Source organism: Amblyraja radiata, chromosome 9 (genome assembly GCF_010909765.2).
Source record: "Amblyraja radiata isolate CabotCenter1 chromosome 9, sAmbRad1.1.pri, whole genome shotgun sequence".
Classification (NCBI taxonomy): domain Eukaryota; kingdom Metazoa; phylum Chordata; class Chondrichthyes; order Rajiformes; family Rajidae; genus Amblyraja; species Amblyraja radiata.
In genome coordinates, this window is record NC_045964.1 from 55,722,493 (window position 1) to 55,745,392 (window position 22,900).

The 22,900-nt window shown below is 47.6% G+C and overlaps 1 protein-coding gene and 1 long non-coding RNA gene across 3 annotated transcripts in view; both read left to right on the top strand.

The window, feature by feature from the left end:
• The window catches only part of brf1 (BRF1 RNA polymerase III transcription initiation factor subunit), a 340,666-nt gene that overhangs the window by 189,434 nt on the left and 128,332 nt on the right, over positions 1 to 22,900 (top strand). For both annotated transcript variants that reach the window (XM_033027515.1, XM_033027516.1), the window contains 2 exons: positions 8,382 to 8,531; positions 22,714 to 22,807. In XM_033027515.1, coding sequence (XP_032883406.1) covers positions 8,382 to 8,531; positions 22,714 to 22,807 — 244 coding nt within the window. The remainder of the gene's footprint in view (positions 1 to 8,381; positions 8,532 to 22,713; positions 22,808 to 22,900) is intronic.
• On the top strand, positions 1,138 to 6,610 carry LOC116977156. The gene is made up of 3 exons (XR_004413132.1): positions 1,138 to 1,147; positions 6,460 to 6,468; positions 6,551 to 6,610. It is a non-coding gene; the product is annotated as an uncharacterized LOC116977156 (long non-coding RNA).

A 22,900-nucleotide genomic window follows, 5' to 3' on the forward strand; every position in this document is an offset into this window, starting at 1 on the left:
GCAGCAATGTTTGCTCTTCAATGTCTTTTAATTACACACTTGTTTTAAGTGCCGCTTAAATCCCTGCTCTTTTCTCAGAATCACACTGATATTGCCAGAGGTGAAATCTTGTTCAGGCACAGCTAGCTCCTATAATTATACAAAGCATACCTTTTATCCATTATATTTCCCTTCAAGATATGCCCCATTTTTCCACCTGTTATCTTACCCAGATGGCCTAATGGCTTTGCCTGGAGAGTTTACCTCTTCCTAGTTTGGTACAGTGTGCTTATGCCTTCTTATTATGACCCAGCATTTGACAGCACTGGGCCTGTATAAATCCAACATTAATTCCGTTTGATTCTCCCCAAATTCCCACCAGGTCTCCCCAGATTCCCCCTCACTATCACACTAGGGCCGGTTTTACTGTGGCCACGGGATGTGGGAGGAACCCGGAGCACCTGGAGGAAACCCACACAGGCACAGAGAGAATATGCAAACTCCACACAGACAGCAGCCGAGGGCAAACATGAACCCTGTTGTCGTTAAGACTGGAGACTGTGGGAAGAGCCCGTCAGGAGAGTCTTGAGTTTAACATTTCTTGAGAATGAATGAATGAATACGTTTATTGGCCAAGTATTCACATACAAGGAATTTGCCTTGGTGCTCCGCCCGCAAGTGACAACATGACGTACAGTGACAGTTGGGAATGACACATAAAACATAAAATATTAATAATAAAACATTATCGATTAAACATGTGATTTAAATAAAATACCAGAGCAAAAGGAGGCTACAGATTTTTGATTATTGAGCAGAGGTACTACTAGTAAATTAAAACTGTTTTTATGTCTGGCTGTGGCAGCTTTGGCAGTCCGGAGTCACCTTCTAGAGGGAAGTGATTCAAAGAGTTTGTGGCCAGGGTGAGAGGGGTCAGAGATGATCTTACCCGCTCGCTTCCTGGCCTTTGCAGTGTACAGTTCGTCAATGGGGGGGGTTTCAGCCAATAACCTGTTAGGGAAGACTTCAATATGGGCAGCACAGTGGTGCAGCGGCAGAGTTGCTGCCTCGCAGTCAGAGACCTGGTTCGATCCTGATTCTGAATGCTGTCTGAACGGAGTTTGTATGTTTCTCCCTGTGACCGCGTGGGTTTTCTCCGGGTGCTCCGGTTTCCTCCCACACTCCTATAACATGTTCAGGATTATAGGTTAATAGGCCTCTCTAAATTACCCCTAGTGTTTAGGATAGAACTAGTGGATGGGTGATTGCTGGTTGGCCTGGACTTGGTGGGCCGAAGGGCCTGTTTCAACACTGTGTCTCTAAACTAAACTAAACTTTACGCATTGAATTGGAATTTGAACGAAAAGCAAGAGTAACTCAACGGGTGAGGCAGGATGGCTGGAGAAAAGGGTGACATTTTGTATCGAGGCCCTTCTTGGGAATTTGTTCAGCCACAAGGAATAGTTCCAATGGAGCAACAGTTTTGGGGCAAAGTTATTTTGAAGCAGAGATTGATACAGAGCATAGTTTGGAGCATTGGAGTGAGATTTGGACTGGTCTAACAATGTGTGAGCACCGATATTTCAATGTTGCAGGCTCTCGTTGCAAGGTGACGTGTCTGGTGGAAGAAATGGCCTCGATCTCTCCTGGGTTGGGGGATGAAGCATCAGGCAGGGTTCATGTCCTCAGCCCTGGCTGGGATAGGGAGCCTCTGGGCTGGGGGCGGGAGAAGTGCGGGTGGCATCTTGGTGACCGAGAGTGGTCTTAAAGACCGTTTCTATAAATGGAGAAACTAAATAGACAAAATATCATTCATGAAGTGAAACAGGCCTTTCATTCAGGTGGAAGCAGGACCTGGGCTCTGGGGACTGCTCGTGTTGGACTTGGCAGCAGGCTTGGCCGAGCTGATGTTTGAAAGGGAACATTATAGTGTTTGGAGAACGAAAGGAAGTGAATGTGACTTCAGAAAGTTGCAGCCGGCTTCAGCTTGTCATTCGAAACCGCCTGATGTTGTTTGACTGGATCCTAAGTCTTGGAGACATCCCGAGTGCCTGCCGTTTTGTACACCGCCTGCTCCCGTTTATATAAACCCCGACGACCATGCTGCAGAGCAGCCAAACACAGGTCCATTCTTCCATTCATACCTCACTTCCCCAGACCCAGTCCCCTGAGAGGTCAGCTTGCCAGCTCCTGACTGAATGTGTTCCTTGAGACTTCACCAGATAACCTCCTGCTGCTAACTCCATTACCCTCCACCCCCACCATCCGCTCGCTGCCTGATTCCGCTGGAGAAAAAGGCTGTTGTCTGAAATGCAGCAAAAAAGGAAATTCAACCTCTTTTCTTGGAGATTTAGACCAGTATGAAAGTCGTACGGCACAATTTATTCAGCCCAATTTATCCATGCCAACAAAGATGCCCATTTGCCTGTGTTTGTCCCATATCCCGATAAACCTTTCCTTTTCCTGTCCATGTACCTGTCCAAGTGTTGTTTAAATATTGTTATAGTACCTGCTTCAACTACCTCTTTTAACAATTCGCTCCATATACCAACCACACTCTGAGTGAAAAAGTTGACCCTCAGTATCCTATTAAATATCTCCCTCTCACCTTAAACCTATGTTCTTGGTTCCTGATTCTCATACTCATCTATTGCGACAAGCGATGGCTTCCACTGATTTGTCGCCGGAAGCTTGCGTCCTTTTCAGGATGGACAATGACAGCGAGGCCAACATTTATAACAAGATGGACACGAAAAGAAGAAGATACCCTGGGTAAAAGACTATGTTTTCACTCTAAGATAGACACAAAATGCTGCAGTAACACAACAGGACAGGCAGCATCTCTGGAGAGAAGTAACGGGTGACGTTTCAGGTCGAGACCCTTCTTCAGACTATCTCCAGAGATGCTGCCGGTCCCGCTGAGTTACTACAGCATTTTGTGTCTATCTTCGATTTAAACCAGCATCTGCAGTTCTTTCCTACACATGTATTCACTCTATTCCCCTCATGAATTTATACACCTCTATAAGATCACCCTCCTGTGCTCCAAGGAATAAAGTTCTAGCCTGCCCAACATTTCTCTATAGCTCAGACCCTCGGGTTCTGGCAACAGTTTAAGAGTAAGGGGTAGGCCATTTAGAATGGAGATGAGGAAAAACTAGAGAGTCGTGAATCTGTGGAATTCTCTGCCTCAGAAGGCAGTGGAGGCCAATTCTCTGGATGCTTTCAAGAGAGAGTTAGATAGAGTTCTTAAAGATAGCGGAGTCAAGGGATATGGGGAGAAGGCAGGAACGGGGTACTGATGGTGGATGATCAGCCATGATCACAGTGAATAGCTCGAAGGGCCGAATGGCCTATTCCTGTACCAATTGTCTATTGTCTAACACCCTTATAAATCTTGTTTGCACTCTTTCCAGCTTCAAGAAATGAGTCATACAGCATGGAAGAAGGCCCTTTGGCCCAACTCACCCACGTCAACCAATGCCCCATCTATACCAGTCCCACCTGCCCGCATTTGGCCCATATCCCTCTAAACCTATCCTATCCATGCACCTGTCCAAATGTATTTTAAGTGTGAAATTTGTTTTCACACAGAGTGTGGTGAATCTGTGGAATTCTCTGCCACAGAAAGTAGTTGAGGCCAGTTCATTGGCTATATTTAAGAGGGAGTTAGATGTGGCCCTTGTGGCTAAAGGAATCGGGGGTATGGAGAGAAGGCAGGTACAGGATATACAGTTGGATGATCAGACATGATCATATTGAATGGTGGTGCAGGCTCGAAGGGCCGAATGGCCTACTCTTGCATCTATTTTCTATGTTTCTGTAAGGTAGAGGTGAATCGGACAGTACCCTAGATTAAGGAAGGGCCGTTCTCAAGCCTGATAACAGAGGGGAAGAAGCTGTTCCTGAGTCTTTCAAGCTTCTGTACCTTCTGCCGGATGGGAGCGGTGGGAAGAAGACATGACCGGGGTGGGAGAAGTCAGGAATTCATGACTTCCTAACCTTGGCCTGGCCATAATTCCATGGCTACATCGTCTGTGCTTAATGCCACCAGAGGAAAGAGTTCCCCTATTCCTCTAATCCTTTCATTAAAACCATTATTAGTTTGTAACATTCAAACTGTCACATTCCAGTGCCTTTTGTCCCTAGGAATCTACACATTCTTGCCGCAAAGGCCGCCACATATTCCCACAGATTCAGTGTCCAGAACAATGCGGTGCTTCAACCTCACCAAGGCTTTGCAACATTCTCATCTCGTTCCAAACTCTCTTGAGGTGAAAGTCGACGTTTCATCAGTTTTTCTGATCACTGCTTGTACCTAAGGTCCTTGCTGTTAGTGAAGCATATACACCGTGGCCTTAATTACGTTGCTTCTCCGTTCTCTCACCATTAAGATATATCCGAGGACAGGCAACATCTCTGGAGAGAAGGAATGGGCGACGTTTCGGGTCAAGACTTTGCCGTCTTTCGGGTTCAAGACCCGACACGTCGCCCATTCCTTCTCTCCAGAGATGCTGCCTGTCCCTCTGAGTTACTCCAGCATTTTGTGTCTATCTTTGATTTAAACCAGCATCTGCAGTTCCTTCCTATACAAGATATACTCGGACTTACCTTTCCAAAATGAAGGATTTCAACCTTCAGTTAAGTTTCTTTAAATGGCCGCGGACTCGCTAGCGCCCGCTGGGGGCTTTGACTTTGACATCGGGAGAAGAATGGAGAGCAGGGGAGAGACAAGACTTTGCCTTCCATCACAGTGAGGAGGAGATTCACTGTGATGGATGTTTGTGTGGATTGTGTTGGTGTGTGTCTTGGTTCTTTTCTTGTATGACTGCAGAAACCAAATTTCGTTTGAACCTCATGTGAGGTTCAAATGACAAATAAATGGTATTGTATTGGTATTGTATTGTATTGTACTGGCTTCACGTCAGAGGCCTGGACTATTGATCAGCCAACTGAACATTGGTGGTCACAAAATGCTGGAGGAACTCAGCGGTTGAGGCAGCATCTCTGGAGAGAAGGAATGGGCGATGTTTCAGGTCGAGACCCTTCTCCAGACTGATGTCAGAGGAGGGAGCGGGAAAAAGATAGAATGTAGTCGGAGACAGTAAGACTGGTGGGAGAACTGGGAAGGGGGAGGGGATGGAGAGAGAAAGCAAGGTCTATCTGAAGTTGGAGAAATCAATGTTCATACCACTGGGGTGTAAACTACCCAAGCAAAATATGAGGTGCTGTTCCTCCAATTTGCGCTGGGCCTCACTCTGACAGTGGAGGAGGCCCAGGACAGAAAGGTCAGTCCTGGGAATGGGAGGGGGAGTTGAAGTGCTGAGTCACCGGGAGTTCAGGTAGGTTAAGGAGGACTGAGCGGAGGTGTTCAGCGAAACGATCGCCGAGCCTGCGCTTGGTCTTGCCAATGTAGAGAAGTTGACACCTGGAACAGCGGATACACTGCTGAACATTGGTGCTGTCCTACCATTATACTCTCCCTTTATTATATCATCTGCCAAGCCTAAACCTTCAGGAAAAGATTGGGAAGATTATTTAAAATCGTTATGCATTTAAGAAACTTTAAGAAATGTTCAAATTTTCCCCTCCTCTGAAAAACAAAAAAAAACATAGGCAGAATTAAAAGTCACGCTGATGTGTTATTGTTAAGGAATATCTTTAGAATGCTACATCAGTATGTTACTGCCTCTTTGGTACATTGTGTCCCAAACATTACATCACTGTGTTACTGTTCCTGTTCTGTTTGTGGTTTAATATTATAGCAGTTTTGTCATATCAGTATTTTTGAATAATGTTGTAATTGAGTGTGACATTCTCAAGTACAGCTATAATATTCTACTATCAGGAGCAAACAAGTGGTGCTGTGCACATGGCTGGTGAAAAACACATTCAGATTTGGAGGGAGTATGCTGTTCCTCCTGCCGGCAAACCGTTCCCCATTTGGGTAGCAGAGTGGTGCAGCTGGTAGAGCCGCTACCTCACAGCGCTGGAGACCTGGCTGTGACCTTCACCTTGGGTGCTGTCTGAGTGGAGTTTGCACATTCTCCCCGTGCTTTTCCTCGGGTGATCCCGTTTCCTCCCACATCCCAAAGACATGCGGGTTTGTGGATTAATTGGTCCTCTAAAATAAAATTGCCTCTATTGTGTAGGGAGTGGATGAGAAAGTGGCTTCACATAGAACTAGTGTGAATGGGTGATCCATGGTCAGCATTGGCTTAGTGGGCCGAAGGGCCTATTTTTATGCTGCATCTCTAAACTAAACTTGAGTATTAAAGCGCCTTGAGTATTAGAAAGGCGCTATATAAATCCCATCCATTATTATTATTATTAAACTGTTGTAAGTCTAGATGTAGCATTCTAGCTGTTGCTAGAAGTATTCTTTTCTTTTAAACCATTGAAGCAAGAAATAGTTTTTTTACCGTTTTTAATGTTAAGATCAGCTATTCTGGCAGTTACAACTATGGCATTGAGTATAAGATTCAGGAAGTCTTGATGGAGCTTTATAGGATTCTGATGCCCCATTGGCATATATTTATATCCCATTTGCAGTATTGAGTGTTGTTGAGAGGAATGTGGAGGCATGGGAGAGGGTGCACAGGAGGTCTACCAGAATGATGCCTGGATAAGTGGGTATTAGGGATAAGGAGAGTAGACACAAAACGCTGGAGTAACTCAGCGGGTCAGGCAGCATCTGTGGAGAGAAGGAATGGGTGATGTTTCGGGTCGAGACCCTTCTTCAGACTCCAAACGTCTTTCGGCCCTAAACGTCACCGATTCCTTGTACCTTGAACCTTCCGAAGAGTCCACCAGGGACTATACTGGAAGTTGGACAATTTTATACTGGACAATTTTTACATTTACCAAGCCGATTAACCTACGTCTTTGGCGTGTGGGAGGAAACCAAAGATCTCAAAGAAAACCCACGCAGGTCACGGGGAGAACGTACAAACTCCGTACAGACAGCGGGATGGAACCCGGGTCTCCGGCACTGCATTTTGCTGTAAGGCAGCAACTCTACTGCTGCGCCACCGTGACCGCCTAGAGATGCTGCCTGACCCGCTGAGCTACTCCAGCATTTTGTGTCTGCCTTCGATTTAACCCAGCGTCTGCAGTTCTTTCCTACTGGTATAAGGAAGGGTTGGCCAAACTTGAATTATTTTGTCTGGAATTCTGGAGGTTGAGGGAGGGGGGGGGGGATCGGAGAGAAATATATAAATGATGGGAGGCATAGATAGGGTGAAAATGTCAAAGGCTGGAAGGCATAGATTTACGGTGAGAGGAAAAAGATTCTGACTGTCTACCCTGTCTATGCTTCTCATAATACTTCTACCAGGTCTCCCCTCTGTAGATATTACAATCCTAGCTTGTCCAACCTTAGGAAATACAGTCTAATCCAGGCAGCATACTGGTGCACCTTCTCCACTGCTCTTTCATCCTTGCTGTAACGGGGGGACCAGAACTGCACAAAATGCTCAAAATGCAGCCTAAACCAAAGTCCTATAAGGTGCAAGGTGACCTGCTGACTTTTATCCTCAATGCCCCAAGCGATGAACACACGTACACCATACATCAATAAACTAAACTAAACTAGTTCACCTCTTATTCCCCTTTCCCTTTGGGCAGAAGGTACAAACGTTTCAAAATACGTGCCACCAGATTCAGGAACAGCTTCTTCCCCACTGTTATCACACTACTGAATGCACCTCTCATAAGCTGGGGGTGTAGTAGTGATCTCCCAACCTACCTCATGCAGACATGGCACTTTTCCTAACCTGCACTTTCCCTGTTGGTGTAATGCTGCAACGCTGTAACACTGCTTTTATTTTAGTTTAAAGATACAGCGGGGAAACAGGCCTTTTGGCCCACCGAGACTGCGCCGACCAGCGACCCCCGCACATGAACACTATTCAACACACACTAAGAACAATTTACGTTTGTACCCAGCCAATTAACCCATAAACATGTGCATCTTTGGAGTGTGGGAGGAAACCGAAGATCTCTTGATTAGTATGGGTGTCAGGGGTTCTGGGGAGAAGGCAGGAGAATGGGGTTTGGAGGGAGAGATAGATCAGCCATGATTGAATGGCGGAGTGGACTTGATGGGTCGAATGCCCTAATTCTGCTCCTATCATTTATGACCCAGGAGAAAACCCACGTGGTCACGGAGAGAACGTTTAAACTCCGTACAGACAGCACCCATAGTCGGGATGGAACCCGGGTCTCCGGTGCTGTCAGTGCTGTAAGGCAGCAACTCTACCACTGCACAACAAAGCCTATAAACCACTTTGCACTCTGGTCTTGTTGTTATGTGCTGCACTGTTATATGATTTATGATCTTTCTTTCCTCCCCCTCCCCCCCCCCTCCCTCCTCATTCTAACATCTCTTCCTTTTCCCACAGACCCATGTTTGTACATCCCACGGTTTGCCCACATGCTGGAGTTTGGCAATAAGAATCACGAGGTGTCCATGACGGCTCTCCGGCTGCTACAGAGGATGAAGAGAGACTGGATGCACACAGGCCGGCGGCCGTCGGGGCTCTGCGGAGCAGGTACCTGTCCTTGTCCATCACCCCCCACCCCCACCAACACCTCAACCCCGCTCCCTCACCCTCTCCCCGCTCCTTTCGCACAGGCCTCCGTTTACCTCCACTCTACAGTGTACCCTGACCCTCGCCCCCTCTGTTACCACACTTACATCAGCTCCTATCTCCTGCAATATGGGCGGCACAGTAGTACAGCGGGTAGAGCTGCTGCCTCACAGTGCCGGAGACCCGGGTTTGAACCCGACCTCGGTTGCTGTCTGTGTGTGGTGTTTGCACGTTCTCCCTGTGACCACGTGGGTTTCCTCCGGGTGCTCCGGTTTCCTCCCACATCACAAAGACGTGCAGGTTTGTAGGTTCACAAAAATGCTGGAGAAACTCAGCGGGTGCAGCAGCATCTATGGAGCGAAGGAAATAGGTGACGTTTCGGGCCGAAACCCTTCTTCAGACTAATCCAGGCAGCATACTGATGCACCTTCTCCACTGCTCTTTCATCCTTGCTGTAACGGGGGGACCAGAACTGCACAAAATGCTCAAAATGCAGCCTAAACTAAAGTCCTATAAGGTGCAAGGTGACCTGCTGACTTTTATCCTCAATGCCCCGAGCGATGAATTGTAGGTTAATTGGCTCTGTAAATTGCTTCTAGGGCAACACAGTGGCGCAGCGGTAAAGTTGGTGCCTTAAGCTCCTGTCCCTCTGTACGAGGTAATTCAAGAGGTCTCCAGAGTTTAAAAAAAAATCAAACTCGTGGTAAGTACGTATCGGGTACGTCGGAGCTCGGGACGTCTCTTAGCGGCTCGTAACGCTAATGACAGGTACTCGGGGAAACTCGGTAAACTCGTGAACTTTTTTCAACAGTGTGAAAAATGTCCACGAGAGCCCGAGTACCTACGAACGGCCATTACCTTAATTCTCCGATTTTGAATCAGGGGAAACTCGGGAGAACTCTGTATTATTACATTTTTGCATTACCTCATACAGTGGGACAGGGGCTTTACAGCAACAGGGACCCAGATGCAATCCGGACTACAGGCGCCGTCTACACAGAGTATGTACGTTCTCCCTGTGACCTTGAGGGTTTTCTCCGGGTGCTCCGGATTCCTCCCACATCACAAAGACGTGCGGGTTTGTAGGTTAATCGGCCCTCTGTAAATTGTCCCTAATGTGTAGGTTGAAAAACTGGGAAAACTGGGATGGGTCGGCGCGGACACGGTGGGCCGAAGGACATGTTTTCACATTGTATCTCTAAACTAAAACCTAAATTACCCCCAGTGTGGAGGGAGTGGATGAGAAAGTGGGATAGCATAGAACTATGTGTGAGTTCAGAGTTGAGGGATTTTTGAAAGATTGCAAGAACAATTCATTCAGTATCTCTGCATCCACTTCTTCCGAAGATGTTGGCCATTATTAATAAGGGTTGGATTAGTGTTCTAAACCGATAGTCCCATTAATTTATCGTACGCATTTTCCTCCGATGACATTATTCATTTTTCCTCGCTGATTTTCTTGTATAATCGGGCTGATTTTTGTATCTTCGACTATGCATACAGAATGTTTGTTCAAAGGCTTTTCAATGTCCTTATTAAGTCCCTGTCTCTTCCTCTCAGCAATCAGCAACTGCTGTTATGTTGTACCCTTAAACAATCTCATTCTGTCAGTCTCAATATTTCTTGCTAGGCTTCCCTGATAATGTTTTCTCTCCCCATTATCTTATTTTTGTTATTCTGTATTTGTTCTAATCATTTTTCAATCTTCTGGCCAGCTGCTAATCCTGGCAATATTATATGCCTTTTCTTTCAATTTAATACCTTTTTTCAGCTTGCCCAGGCTGGATAATCTTTATTTCTCAGTGGAGAAGATTTCCTGCTGAGCAAGGTAAAATATCTTCTTATCTGCCACTACTTATCCGCTGTCTTATCTTTTAATATATTTTCCCTGTTCTTTATCACCAACACTGCCTTCACACCTTTATAATTTTAGTCACTCGGTTCAAACCCAAGTTCCTCGTTCTCAAACTAAATGTGAAATCATTTCCTGCTCTAATCATTTCCTGCGGGTTTGTGAACCATGAGATCATTCATTACTCCTGTCTCAGAACAGATGACCAGTTCAAAAATACCTTGTCCCTTTGATGCCTCTACGACATCTTGTTTGAAGAAACTGTCCCAAATACTCCCATCAACTCAATCTCAAGGCTGCCTTTGCCAATTTGATTTGCTCAATCTATACCAAAGTTAAAATTGCCCCCTCTAATCACCACGCCTGATGGTTGCAGGGAAGTAGCTGTTCCTGAACCTGGTGGTGTGGGACTTCAGGCTTCTCTACCTTCTTCTCCCCGCTCCCGTCTGGCAAAAGGCACAGAAGCTTGAAAGCCCGCACCACCAGACTCAGGAACAGCTTCTTCCCCTCTGTTATCAGGCTTCTGAACGGTCCTTCCATAAGCTAGGGTACTGTCCGATTCACCTCTACCCCATTGTGGCCATTGGATTTTGTCTGTGGAACTGATGCGCTACAATGCTGAGAACTATATTCTGCACTCTGTATCTTCCCCTTTGCTCTACCTGTTGTACTGGAGTTTGACTTGATTATGTCCAGCATAATCTGAGCTGTTGGAAAGCGTGCAACAACCAAACTTTTCACTGTACATCGGTACACATGACGAACCTAAACTTAAACGAATGGTAGCAGTGAGAAGGGGGTATGGCCCAGATGGCAGGGAGCCTTGAGGATAGATGCCACCTTGATGAGGCAGCACCTGATGCAGATGGTAGAGATGGTGGGGACAATAGACAATTGTCTATTGTAGCAGGAGTAGGCCATTCAGCCCTTCGAGCCAGCACCGCCATTCAATGTGATCATGGCTGATCATCCCCAATCAGAACCCCGTTCCTGCCTTCTCCCCATATCCCCTGACTCCGCTATCTTTAAGAGCCCTATCTAGCTCTCTCTTGAAAGTATCCAGAGAACCGGCTTCCACCACCCTCTGAGGCAGAGAATTCCACAGACTCACAACTCTCTGTGAGAAAAAATGTTTCCTCGTCTCCGTTCTAAATAACTTACCCCTTATTCTTAAACAGTGCCCCCTGGTTCTGTACTCCCCCAATATCGGGAACATGTTTCCTGCATCTAGCATGTTCAAACCCTTAATAATCTTATATGTTTCAATAAGATATCCTCTCATCCTTCTAAATTCCAGAGTATACAAGCCCAGCCGCTCCATTCTCTCAGCATATGACAGTCCCGCCATCCTAGGAATTAACCTTGTAAACCTACGCTGCACTCCCTCAATAGCATGAGTGTCCTTCCTCAAATTAGGGGACCAAAACTGCACACAATACTCCAGGTGTGGTCTCACTAGGGCCCTGTACAACTGCAGAAGAACCTCTTTGCTCCTATACTCAACTCCTCTTGTAATGAAGGCCAACATGCCATTCGCTTTCTTCACTGCCTGCTGTACCTGCATGCTTATAGCAGTGCTATAGGAGGGCTGTGCCCGTCCGCGATGGACTTGGCTCAGCCCACCACTCTCTGAAATGTTAGGAACTGCATAATATTGTTTTAAACCATGGCTCCGTACTGCTTATGAGATCTTTCCCACTGACATCACTTTGTGCTGTCTATTCATCTACCTTAATCAGGAACCATGTACTTTGAAGTTTTCTGCATCTCGGGATCTAGAGCAGGCTGTGGTTTACGCAGGGTGAACGGTGCCTGGAGAGGATTGTTTTAATTATGAAGAGGATTTGATTGGGTAAATGTGAAGAGGATGTTTCCTCTTGTCCGCTAAAGCTAATGCAAGAGCCATAAATAAAAAATAATTACTCACACATCCCTCAGGGAACCCAGAAAAAAGACTTCACCCAGAGAGTGCCAAGAGTATAGACCTCATTACTATAAAGAGCAATTGAGAGAACATTTTTTCAAATTAAGCTAGAGGAAGTAGTTGAGGAATGCACAGTAGAAGCTTTTAAAAGACATTTGTGCAGATGCAGGGATGGGAAAAATGTACAGGCCAAATGCAGGAGAATGGGAGCAGCCCAGATGAGGCATCTTGGTCGGCGTGCGCACGTTGGTCACTTTCCATGCTGTAGCTCTCTTATGACTAGGCCGGCAGGGTGGCGCAGCGGTAGAGTTGCTGCCTCACAGCGCCAGAGATCCAGGTTCCATCCTGACTTCAGGTGCTGTCTGGACGGAGTTTGTACGTTCTCCCTGTGACCGCGGGGGGTTTGTCCGGGTGCTCCGGTTTTCTCCCACATTCCAAAGACGTACAGGTTAGTAGGTTAATTGACTTAGGTAAAATTGAAAATTGTCCCTCATGCGTGTAGGATAGTGCGAGTGAACGGGGTGATCGCTGGCCAGCGTGGACTCGGTGGGCCAAAGGGCCTGTTTCCGCGCTGTACCTCTAAAGTCTAAAGACTCAAAAAATGTTATAGGCAAAGCAATGCTGCTACTTCTGTGGCCTCTGGAACAATGGACCCTTCTAATGTTTGACATTCAGTATCTAGAGGCACCTGGTCTTACTTCTTCTTGGGCCCCTCTCGGTCATGGCTGACCATGGGTGTCTCCAGGATTGGAGGACGCCTGTGCGTGACTTTGTTTAACGTGGGGAGACTGGTGCCCAGACAGCCACCCCACAGTCCTTGACAGATCTGGGTCAGGATCCAGTGGCATGGAGTCCAAGACGACCGGAGACCTTTTTCTGCCGCAGCCTTTAATTCGCCTTCCCAGCCGTTGTGACGCTCCACTAAAGTCAGCCATCGTCCTCTGCCTGTCCCACCGTTGAGGTCTTGGCTGGATTGCTCTTTGTCATAGACCACCCCCTCTACCTTACCGCCATGCGTGGCCCTACCAGGAGCATAGCTCCAGACGGCATCGCTCTCAGGATCTCAGGACCACACAAGCTTCACCACGACAAGGTGACAATCCACGGAGAAGATTCTCCATCTAGCGGCACCTGGTCTTTATAGACTGCAATAATGAAGAGATTAATTGCCAAAAGTGATGATGAGAATGGGACAAGGAACAAAAGAAGGGATAGAGAAGTGTCAAATGGGAAGAATTGAATTGTTATCTAAGATGGTGATCCTCTTGCTAAGTCACAATTCTAGTTGTACAGAAGGTGCAGAAGAGGTTCAGCAGGATGGAGACAGGGAACTGCAGATGCTGGAATCTTGAGCAAAACACAAAGTGCTGGAGGAACTCAGCGGCTCAGGCAGCATCTGTAGCGGGAATGGACAGGAGACCTTTTCAAGTTGTGACCCTTCTTCAGACTGTACGTAGTGGGGGGAGGAAGCTGTAATAGAGAGGTGGGGGTGGGACGTAGCCTGGCAAGTGGTAGATGCAAAGATGGGTCTCGACCCAAAACCTCACCTATCCTTTTTCACCAGAGACGTTGCCTTACCCTCTGAGTTACTCCAGCACTTTGTGTCTATCTTCGGTATAAACTAGCATCTGTAGTTCCTTGCAACACAAGTGGTAGGTGGACAAAATTGCTGGAGAAACTCAACGGGTGCGGCAGCATCTATGGAGCGAAGGAAATAGGCAACATTTCGGGCCAAAACCCTTCTTCAGACTGTTGCAGGGTGGGGGAGGGGGGGGGGGGGGGGGGTGGGAAGAAGAAAGGAAGAGGAGGAGCCAGAGGGCTGAGGGAGAGCTGAGAAGGGGAGGAGACAGCGAGGGCTACCGGAAATTGGAGAAGTCAATGTTCAGGCCACTGGGATGCAGACTGCCCAATGAGGTGCTGCTCCTCCAGTTTCCGGTGGTGCTCACTCTGGCCATGGAGGAGGCCCAGGACAGAAAGGTCGGATTCGGAATGGGAGGGGGAGTTGAAGTGCTGAGCCACCGGGAGATCAGGTTGGTTAACGCGGACCGAGCGGAGGTGTTCGGCAAAACGATCGCCAAACCTACGCTTGGTCTCACCAATGTAGATCAGCTGACATCTAGAGCAGCGGATGCAATAGATGAGGTTGGAGGAGGTGCAGGTAAACCTCTGTCACACCTGGAACGACTGCTTGGGTCATTGAATGGAGTCGAGGGGGGAGGTAAAGCGACACGTGTAGCATCTCTTGCGAATGCAGGGGAAAGTGTCAGGTGAGAGGGTGGTACGGGTGGGAAGGGAAGAATTGACCAGGGAGTTACGGAGGGAGATGTCTTTGCGGAAAGCAGACGGGGGGAGATGGGAAGATGTGGCGAGTGGTGGGGTCACGTTGGTAGGTGGAGATAGGTTTGCAGGATATCGCTTGGAATCGAGGGTGTACAGTATATGTAAGGAGAGGTTGGACTAACTTGAATTGGAATGTCAAAGTACAACCTGATAAAAGTATATAAAATCATGAGAGGGGTAGACAGGAGAGAGATAGCCATGTTCTAACACAGCCATAGTCAGAGTGATGACCTAACAGGTCTACGGTGAGAGGGGGAGAGTATAAATAGGTTTGGCAAGGCAGGGTGTTTACACAGAGAGTGCTGGGTGTCTGGAACACGCTGCCAGGGCAAGTGGTAGAAACAGATGCTATGCCAAACTCTAAGAGGTTTTTAGACAGCCACATGAACAATGGAGAGGCAGACACCATGTGCAGGTAGATAGAGTCATAAAGCCCGACAGCACAGAAACAGACCCTTCAGCCCCATCTACACTGGTGCCACCTGTCTGCAGTTGACCCATTTCCCTCAAAACCTTTCATAAGCATATACCTGTCCAAGTGTCCAATCTGGCTTTCGCCCCCTCCATAGCACAGAAACTGCTCTCCTCAAAGTCCTCAACGACCTCCTCACCTCTGCTGACACTGGTTCCCTCAACATCCTCATCCTCCTCGACCTGAGCGCAGCCTTCGATACAGTGAACCATAACATCCTGCTCACCAGACTCAAGGACCTCGGCATTGAAGGCTCTGCACTCAGCTGGCTCCGTTCCTACCTTTCCAACAGATCACACTTCATCTCTCTCCACAACCACACCTCTGCTACAGCCGCAGTCACTCAAGGCGTTCCCCAAGGCTCCGTACTCGGCCCCCTCCTCTTCATCATCTACATCCTCCCCCTTGGTCAGACACTCCGCCACTTCAACCTGGACTTCCACTGTTACGCCGATGACACCCAGATCTACCTCGGCACCAAATCCCCCCACAACCCCCCCCCCCTCTCCCATATCAACTCCTGTTTGTCAGCTATAAAAACCTGGATGCAACATAACTTCCTCAAACTCAACAGCGATAAGACAGAATTCCTCCTCATAGGCTCCAATGCCACACTCAGCAAAATCAATAACCCCACTCTCACCATCGACGGCACCATTGTCTCCCCATCTCCCCAGGCCCGCAACCTTGGCGTGATCTTTGATTCCACCCTCTCCCTTGAGCCTCACATCCGCCATGTCATTAAAACCTCCTTCTTTCATCTCCGCAACATCGCCAAACTCAGATCCTCTCTCACACCTCCCGCTGCTGAAAGACTCATCCATGCCTTCATCTCCTCCCGACTGGACTATTGCAACTCACTTCTCCTTGGCATCAGCTCCACCTACATCAACCGACTCCAACTGGTCCAGAACGCAGCCGCCCGACTCATCACCCACACCAAATCCTGGCATCACATCACTCCAGTCCTCAAACAACTTCACTGGCTTCCCATCTCCCACCAGATCACCTACAAAATCCTGATCCTCACCTACAAAGCCCTCCACCATCTGGCCCCCCCATATCTCACTGACCTCCTCTCCCCCTACCAACCCTCACGGTCCCTCAGATCCACATCAGCCGGTCTCCTCTCCATCCACAAGTCCAACCTCCGCAGTTTTGGGGACAGAGCCTTCTCCAGGGCAGCTCCCAGGCTCTGGAACTCCCTCCCCCAACTGATCCGCAATTCTGTGTCCCTCACCATCTTCCAGTCCCGCCTCAAGACCCATCTCTTCACCTCTGCCTATCCTTAGCCCCACGTCCCCCTCCCTTTTCATCTGTGCATTAATTGCCTCATATTGTGTTTTGAATTGTATTCTGTCTTTACTTTGTGTACTAGTCATGTCTCTACTATTTATTTCATTCCCCTTACATATTTTTCCTCTACCTGCTAAATTTTTGTAAGGTGTCCTTGAGACTCTTGAAAGGCGCCCATAAATAAAATTTATTATTTTTATTATTAAGTGTCTCTTGAATATTGTTAGAGCTCCTACCTCAACTACCTCCTCTGGCCACTTGTTCCATACGCCTATCACTTTAGAAGGATGGGAGGGGATCGTATTGAAACATATAAGATTATTAAGGGTTTGGACACGCTAGAGGCAGGAAACATGTTCCCGATGTTGGGGGAGTCCAGAACCAGGAGCCACAGTTTAAGACTAAGGGGTAAGCCATTTAGAACGGAGACGAGGAAACACTTTTTCACACAGAGAGTTGTGAGTCTGTGGAATTCTCTGCCTCTGGTGGAGGCCGGTTCTCTGGATAATTTCAAGAGAGAGCTAGATAGGGCTCTTGAAGATAGTGGAGTCAGGAGATATGGGGAGAAGGCAGGAACGTGATTGTGGATGATCAGCCATGATCACATTGAATGGCGGTGCTGGCTCGAAGGGCTGAATGGCCTACTGCTGCATCTATTATCTATTGTCCATTGGCACCGATTTAGTGGGTCGGAGGTTCCAATGTTATACTTATAAAGGTGCTGTAATAGTGAAACACAGGCTGTAGTGGCGGGTATGTTTACACACTTCACTTCCTGGAGTCGATCACAATCGCCTTCATCTTGCTGACGTTGAGGGAGATGTTTAAGAAAGAACTGCAGATGCCCAAGCTCCATCTCTAAGAAAATTACAAGGTAGACAAAAATGCTGGAGAAACTCAGCGGGTGAGGCAGCATCTATGGAGAGAAGTAACAACCCGGGTGGATAAAGGGGAACCGGTGGATGTGGTATACTTGGACTTCCAAAAGGCTTTTGACAAGGTGCCACATAAGAGACTATTGCTAAAAATAAAAAATTATGGGATTGGGGGTAATATATTAGCATGGGTAGAGGATTGGCTAACAAATAGGAAGCAGAGAGTGGGGATAAATGGTTCATACTCGGGATGGCAACCGGTAACTAGCGGGGTTCCGCAAGGGTCGGTACTGGGACCCCAGTTGTTCACAATTTATATAAATGATTTGGAGGAGGGAACCAAGTGTAATATATCAAAATTTGCGGACGATACAAAAATGGGAGGAAAAGTAGGGGATGAGGAGGATAGGAAGAGTCTGCAAAAGGATATAGATAAGCTAGGTGAGTGGGCAACAACTTGGCAGATGAAATTTAATACTAATAAATGTGAAGTCATTCACTTTGGGAAAAAAAATGATAGGGCAAGTTATTTTCTAAATGAGGAGGAGCTGCGTTGTAATGCAACGCAAAGGGATCTAGGGGTATTAGTACATGAATCACTAAAAGTTAGTATGCAGGTGCAGCAAGCAATCAGGAAGGCCAATGGAGTTTTGGCCTTTATTGCTAGGGGGATTGAGTATAAAAACACGGAGGTCTTGCTGCAGCTGTACACAGTATTAGTGAGACCACATTTGGAATATTGTGTACAGTTCTGGGGTCCATACTTAAGAAAGGATGTACTAGCCCTGGAGGCAGTGCAGCGAAGGTTTACAAGATTAATTCCTGCAATGAGGGGATTGACATATGAGGAAAGGTTAAGTAGGCTGGAACTCTACTCTTTGGAGTTTAGAAGAATGAGAGGCGATCTCATTGAAACATATAAGATCGTGAGGGGCCTTGATCGGGTGGATGCACCGAGGATGTTCCCAATGATCGGGGAAACTAGAACTAGGGGACATAGTTGCAGAATAAGGGGGGGCTCTTTTAAAACTGAGATGAGGAAGAACTTCTTCACCCAGAGGGTGGTTAATTTATGGAATTCACTGCCCCAGGGAGCAGTGGAAGCAGAAACTTTAAATATATTTAAGACTAAAATAGATGGTTTTTTAGCTGCCAAGGGGATAAGGGGCTACGGGGAGAGGGCAGGGATATGGACCTAGGTATGGTTAGTATAGTAAGACCTGAGTGATCTCCTGGACAAGTGTCGATCGCCTGGATTGGGGTCGGAGAGGAATTTCCCGGATTTTTTTCCCGAATTGGACCTGGGTTTTTATCCGGTTTTTTGCCTCCCCCAGGAGATCGCGAGGTTCTTGGGGTGGAGAGGGGTGATAGCGGTATAAAGGGGAGGGTAGTGTCTTGTGTTCTGTGTCTTGTGTCTACTGTTTGTGGGTAAGTGTGTCTGTTTAGTGTTCAGCCATGAGCGAATGGCGGTGCGGGCTCGACGGACCTGGTGGTCTACTCTCGCACCTACTTTCTATGTTTCTATGTTTCTATGAGAAGGAATAGGTAACGTTTCGGGTCGAGAACCTTCTTCTACATCGGTGAGACCAAGCGCAGGCTCGGCGATCACTTCGCCCAACACCTCCGCACAGTTCGCACTAACCAACCTGATCTCCCGGTGGCTCAGCACTTCAACTCCCCCTCCCATTCCCAATCCGACCTTTCTGTCCTGGGTCTCCTCCATTGCTAGAGTGAGTCCCACCGGAAATTGGAGGAGCAGCACCTCATATTTCACTTGAGCAGTGTACACCCCAGCGGTATGAACATTGACCTCCAATTTCAGGTAGACAAGCCCACTGTCTCCGCCTCTTCCTTTCTTTCCCCCGACATCAGTCTGACCCGAAACATCACCTATTCCTTCTCTCGATAGATGCTACCTCACCCACCTTTTTTGTCTGTCTTTGAGGGAGTGGTTGGTGTCTTGTCCCCAGGTTTGGAGATTCTCAATCTGCTTCCAGTACCCCATCTTGTCATTATTTGATACCCGGCCCGCTGCGGTGGTGTATCGTCTGGGAATTTGTCAATTGAGTTAGATTTGTATTTGGCTGCACAGTCATGGGTCTACAAGCTGTTATGCACTGAAAGGCCATAAAAGGAACAAATCTCTTTCAGTAGCTCCCTTCCTGACCTCTGGATGTCTGCAAGTGCTTTAGAGTTAATGATGTATATCTGAATTACAAGCACTGTTATACAGCAGCCAATTGACTTGTACCATGCTCTGATAAAGATCCGTGTGGGGAATGACCACGTCATCCATTGATATTGACGGAGGGATGGATATTGGCGAACATACCTGTATTTTTCTTTGAGAAAGAACTGCAGATGCTGGAAAAATCGAAGGTGGACAAAAATGCTGGAGAAACTCAGAGGGTGAGGCCGCATCTATGGAGCGAAGGAAATAGGCGACGTTTCGGGACGAAACGTCGCCTATTTCCTTCGCTCCATAGATGCGGCCTCACCCGCTGAGTTTCTCCAGCATTTTCGTCTACCTTGTAATTTTCTTAGAGATGGAGCTTGGGCATCTTTCACATTGACCCTGGAGGAGAAGATGAGGGCGATTCTCGACACCTTATCCAAAAATTAGATCCATCGACAGTGCCGCATTAGGAAAGTCACACAGCACGGAAACAAGCCCTTCGGCCCAACTCGTCCATGCTGGCCCAGCCATCCCATCTAAGCTAGTCCCATTTGAAACATAGAAACATAGAACATAGGTGCAGGAGGAGGCCATTCGGTCCTTCAACTCAGCACCGCCATTCATTGTGATCATGGCTGATCGTCCCCTATCAATAACCCGTGCCTGCCTTCTCCCCATATCCCTTGACTCCACTAGCCCCTAGAGCTCTATCTAACTCTCTCTTAAATCCATCCAGTGATTTGGCCTCCACTGCCCTCTGGGGCAGGGAATTCCTGAATTTGCCTGAATCTGGCCCATATCCCTCTCAGTCTTTCTTATTCATGTACTGGTCCAAAGGTAGACACAACGCTGCTGGAATAACACAGCGGGTCAGGCAGCATCTCTGGAGAAAAAGGATGGGTGACGTTTCGGTTTGGGACTGTTCGACATGCTGCCTGACCTGCTGAGTTACTCCAGAACTTTGTGTCCATCTTAGGTATAAACCAGCATCAGCAGTTCCTTGTTTCTCTACATGTTCTCGTGCAAGTGTTTTTTCAATCTTGTTATCGTACCTGCCTCAACTACCTCCTCTGGCAACTTGATCCATACAGCCACCACCCTCTGAGTGAAGAAGTTGTCCCTCGGGTTGCTAATAATTCTCTCCTCCTCTCACCTTAAATCTATGTCCTCTCGTTCTTGATTTCCCCCTGTTTTTTCGCCCTGGGTAAATATGACAGTCCCGGGATGGCGGGACTGTCATATGCTAAGAGAATGGAGCAGCTGGGCTTGTACACTCTGGAGTTTAGAAGGATGAGAGGGCATCTCATTGAAACATATAAGATTGTTAAAGGCTTGGACACGCTAGAGGCAGGAAACATGTTCCCGATTTTGGGGGAGTCCAGAACCAGGGGCCACAGTTTAAGAATAAGGAGTAAGCCATTTAGAACGGAGACGAGGAAACACTTTCTCTCACAGAGAGTTGTGAGTCTGTGGAATTCTCTGCCTCGGAGGACAGTGGAGGCGGGTTCTCTGGATGCTTTCAAGAGAGAGCTAGATAGGGCTCTTAAAAATAGCGGAGTCAGGGGAGAAGGCAGGAACGGGGTACAGATTGGGGATGATCAGCCATGATCACATTGAATGGCGGTGCTGGCTCGAAGGGCCGAATGGCCTGCTCCTGCACCTATAGCCTATTGTCTATTATTTTACCTTGGGCAAAGGCCTGTGTGTTCACCCTATCTATTACCGCTAGACTTGTGTGGTTTAAATACTTCTGGAGTTGGTCTTGAACCTGCAACCTTGGCTGCCCACTCAGCCGTGGCTGACACAACCCCCCCGTCTGTGAAGGAAGGAACTGCAGTTGTTGTTTTATACCAAAGATAGATACAAAGCTGGAGTAACTCAGCATCTATCCGCCCCCAATCGCTGAGTGTCAGTGGCACAAGCAGTCAGGGAGGTTCGAGGTTGTGCGTGTATGTGAAGCTGATTATTTTTAGGTTATCTTTGTGGGTGCTGTGAGGAAGCTGCCTGCTTGGCTGCCTCTGCCTCTCAGTGATTATCTGCGATTTGCTTGGCATCAGCAGTTTGCCGGGCAGTGTATGTGTCGTATCAGATTCAGAATCACTTTAGTTTATTGTCATGGACTCTGGGTCCAGTGAGATTGTGAGCTCGCATGAAGCTCATGGGCTAAACAATAAACAGAGAGCATCAAGCACAGCCACTAACGCAAGAACAGCAGAAAGGCACAAAGATTGAATGAATGAATAAGTTTATTGACCAAATATTCACATACAAGGAATTTGCCTTGGTGCTCTGCCCGCATGTGACAACATGACGTACAGTGACAGTTGGGAATGACACATTAAACATGACTAATAAAACATTATTGATTAAACATGTGAATTAAATAAAATACCAGAACAAAAGGAGGCTACAGATTTTTGGTTATTGAGTAGAGCAACTACTCGTGGAAAAAAGCTGTTTTTATGTCTGGCCGTGGCAGCTTTGACAATACGGAGTCGCCTTCCAGAGGGAAGTGATTCAAAGAGTTTGTGGCCAGGGTGAGAGGGGTCAGAGATGATCTTACCCGCTCGCTTCCTGGCCCTTGCAGTGTACAGTTCGACAATGGAGGGAAGGTTGCAGCCACAGGTTGTTAGATTTTCCAGCGACTCTTTTTATCCGGACAAAATTACGAGAGCGTACTTGAAATTCCCCCCCGGAGGTCCCGTTGAATATGTGGCGCACAAGTGACGGGGAGAACGTGCAAACTCCATACAGGCAGCACTACCGTTGCGCCACTGTGCCAGGCAGTGGGGAAGAAGCTGTTCTGAAGTCTGGATGTGTGATTTTCAAGCTCCTGTATCTTCCCCCAGAAGGTAGGACAATTAACCAACAAACCCGCACGCCTTTTAAGATGTGGGAGGAAACCGGAGCATCCGGAGAAAACCCACGCAGGTCACATGGAGAACGTACAAACACCACAAAGACAGACCCGAGGTTGGGATGGAACGCGGGTCTGTGGTGCTGTGAGGCAGCGGCTCTACCAGCTGCGCCGCTGTGTGTTGCCCCAGAAGGAGCCGACCTGAATAACAGAGTCCTTACCCCTGCTTGTTGTTGAGTTATTGTGTTTGTATACGTGGCTGTTTTATCTGTGTCTGGGTTGTCTGTGTGTGACTGCAGCCTGCTTTACCCTCTGTCTTTGGGGAATGAGTTTGACTTTGTGTTTTCCCAGCTCTGCTGGTTGCTGCCAGGATGCACGACTTCAGGAGGACTGTGAAGGAGGTTATTCGCGTGGTCAAAGTCTGTGAATCAACGCTCAGGAAAAGGTGAATGGAAATTCTTCATACCTTTAGTTTAGTTTAGAGATACATCGTTGAAATCCGGCCCATTGAGTCGGCACCCACCAGCGATCCCTGCAC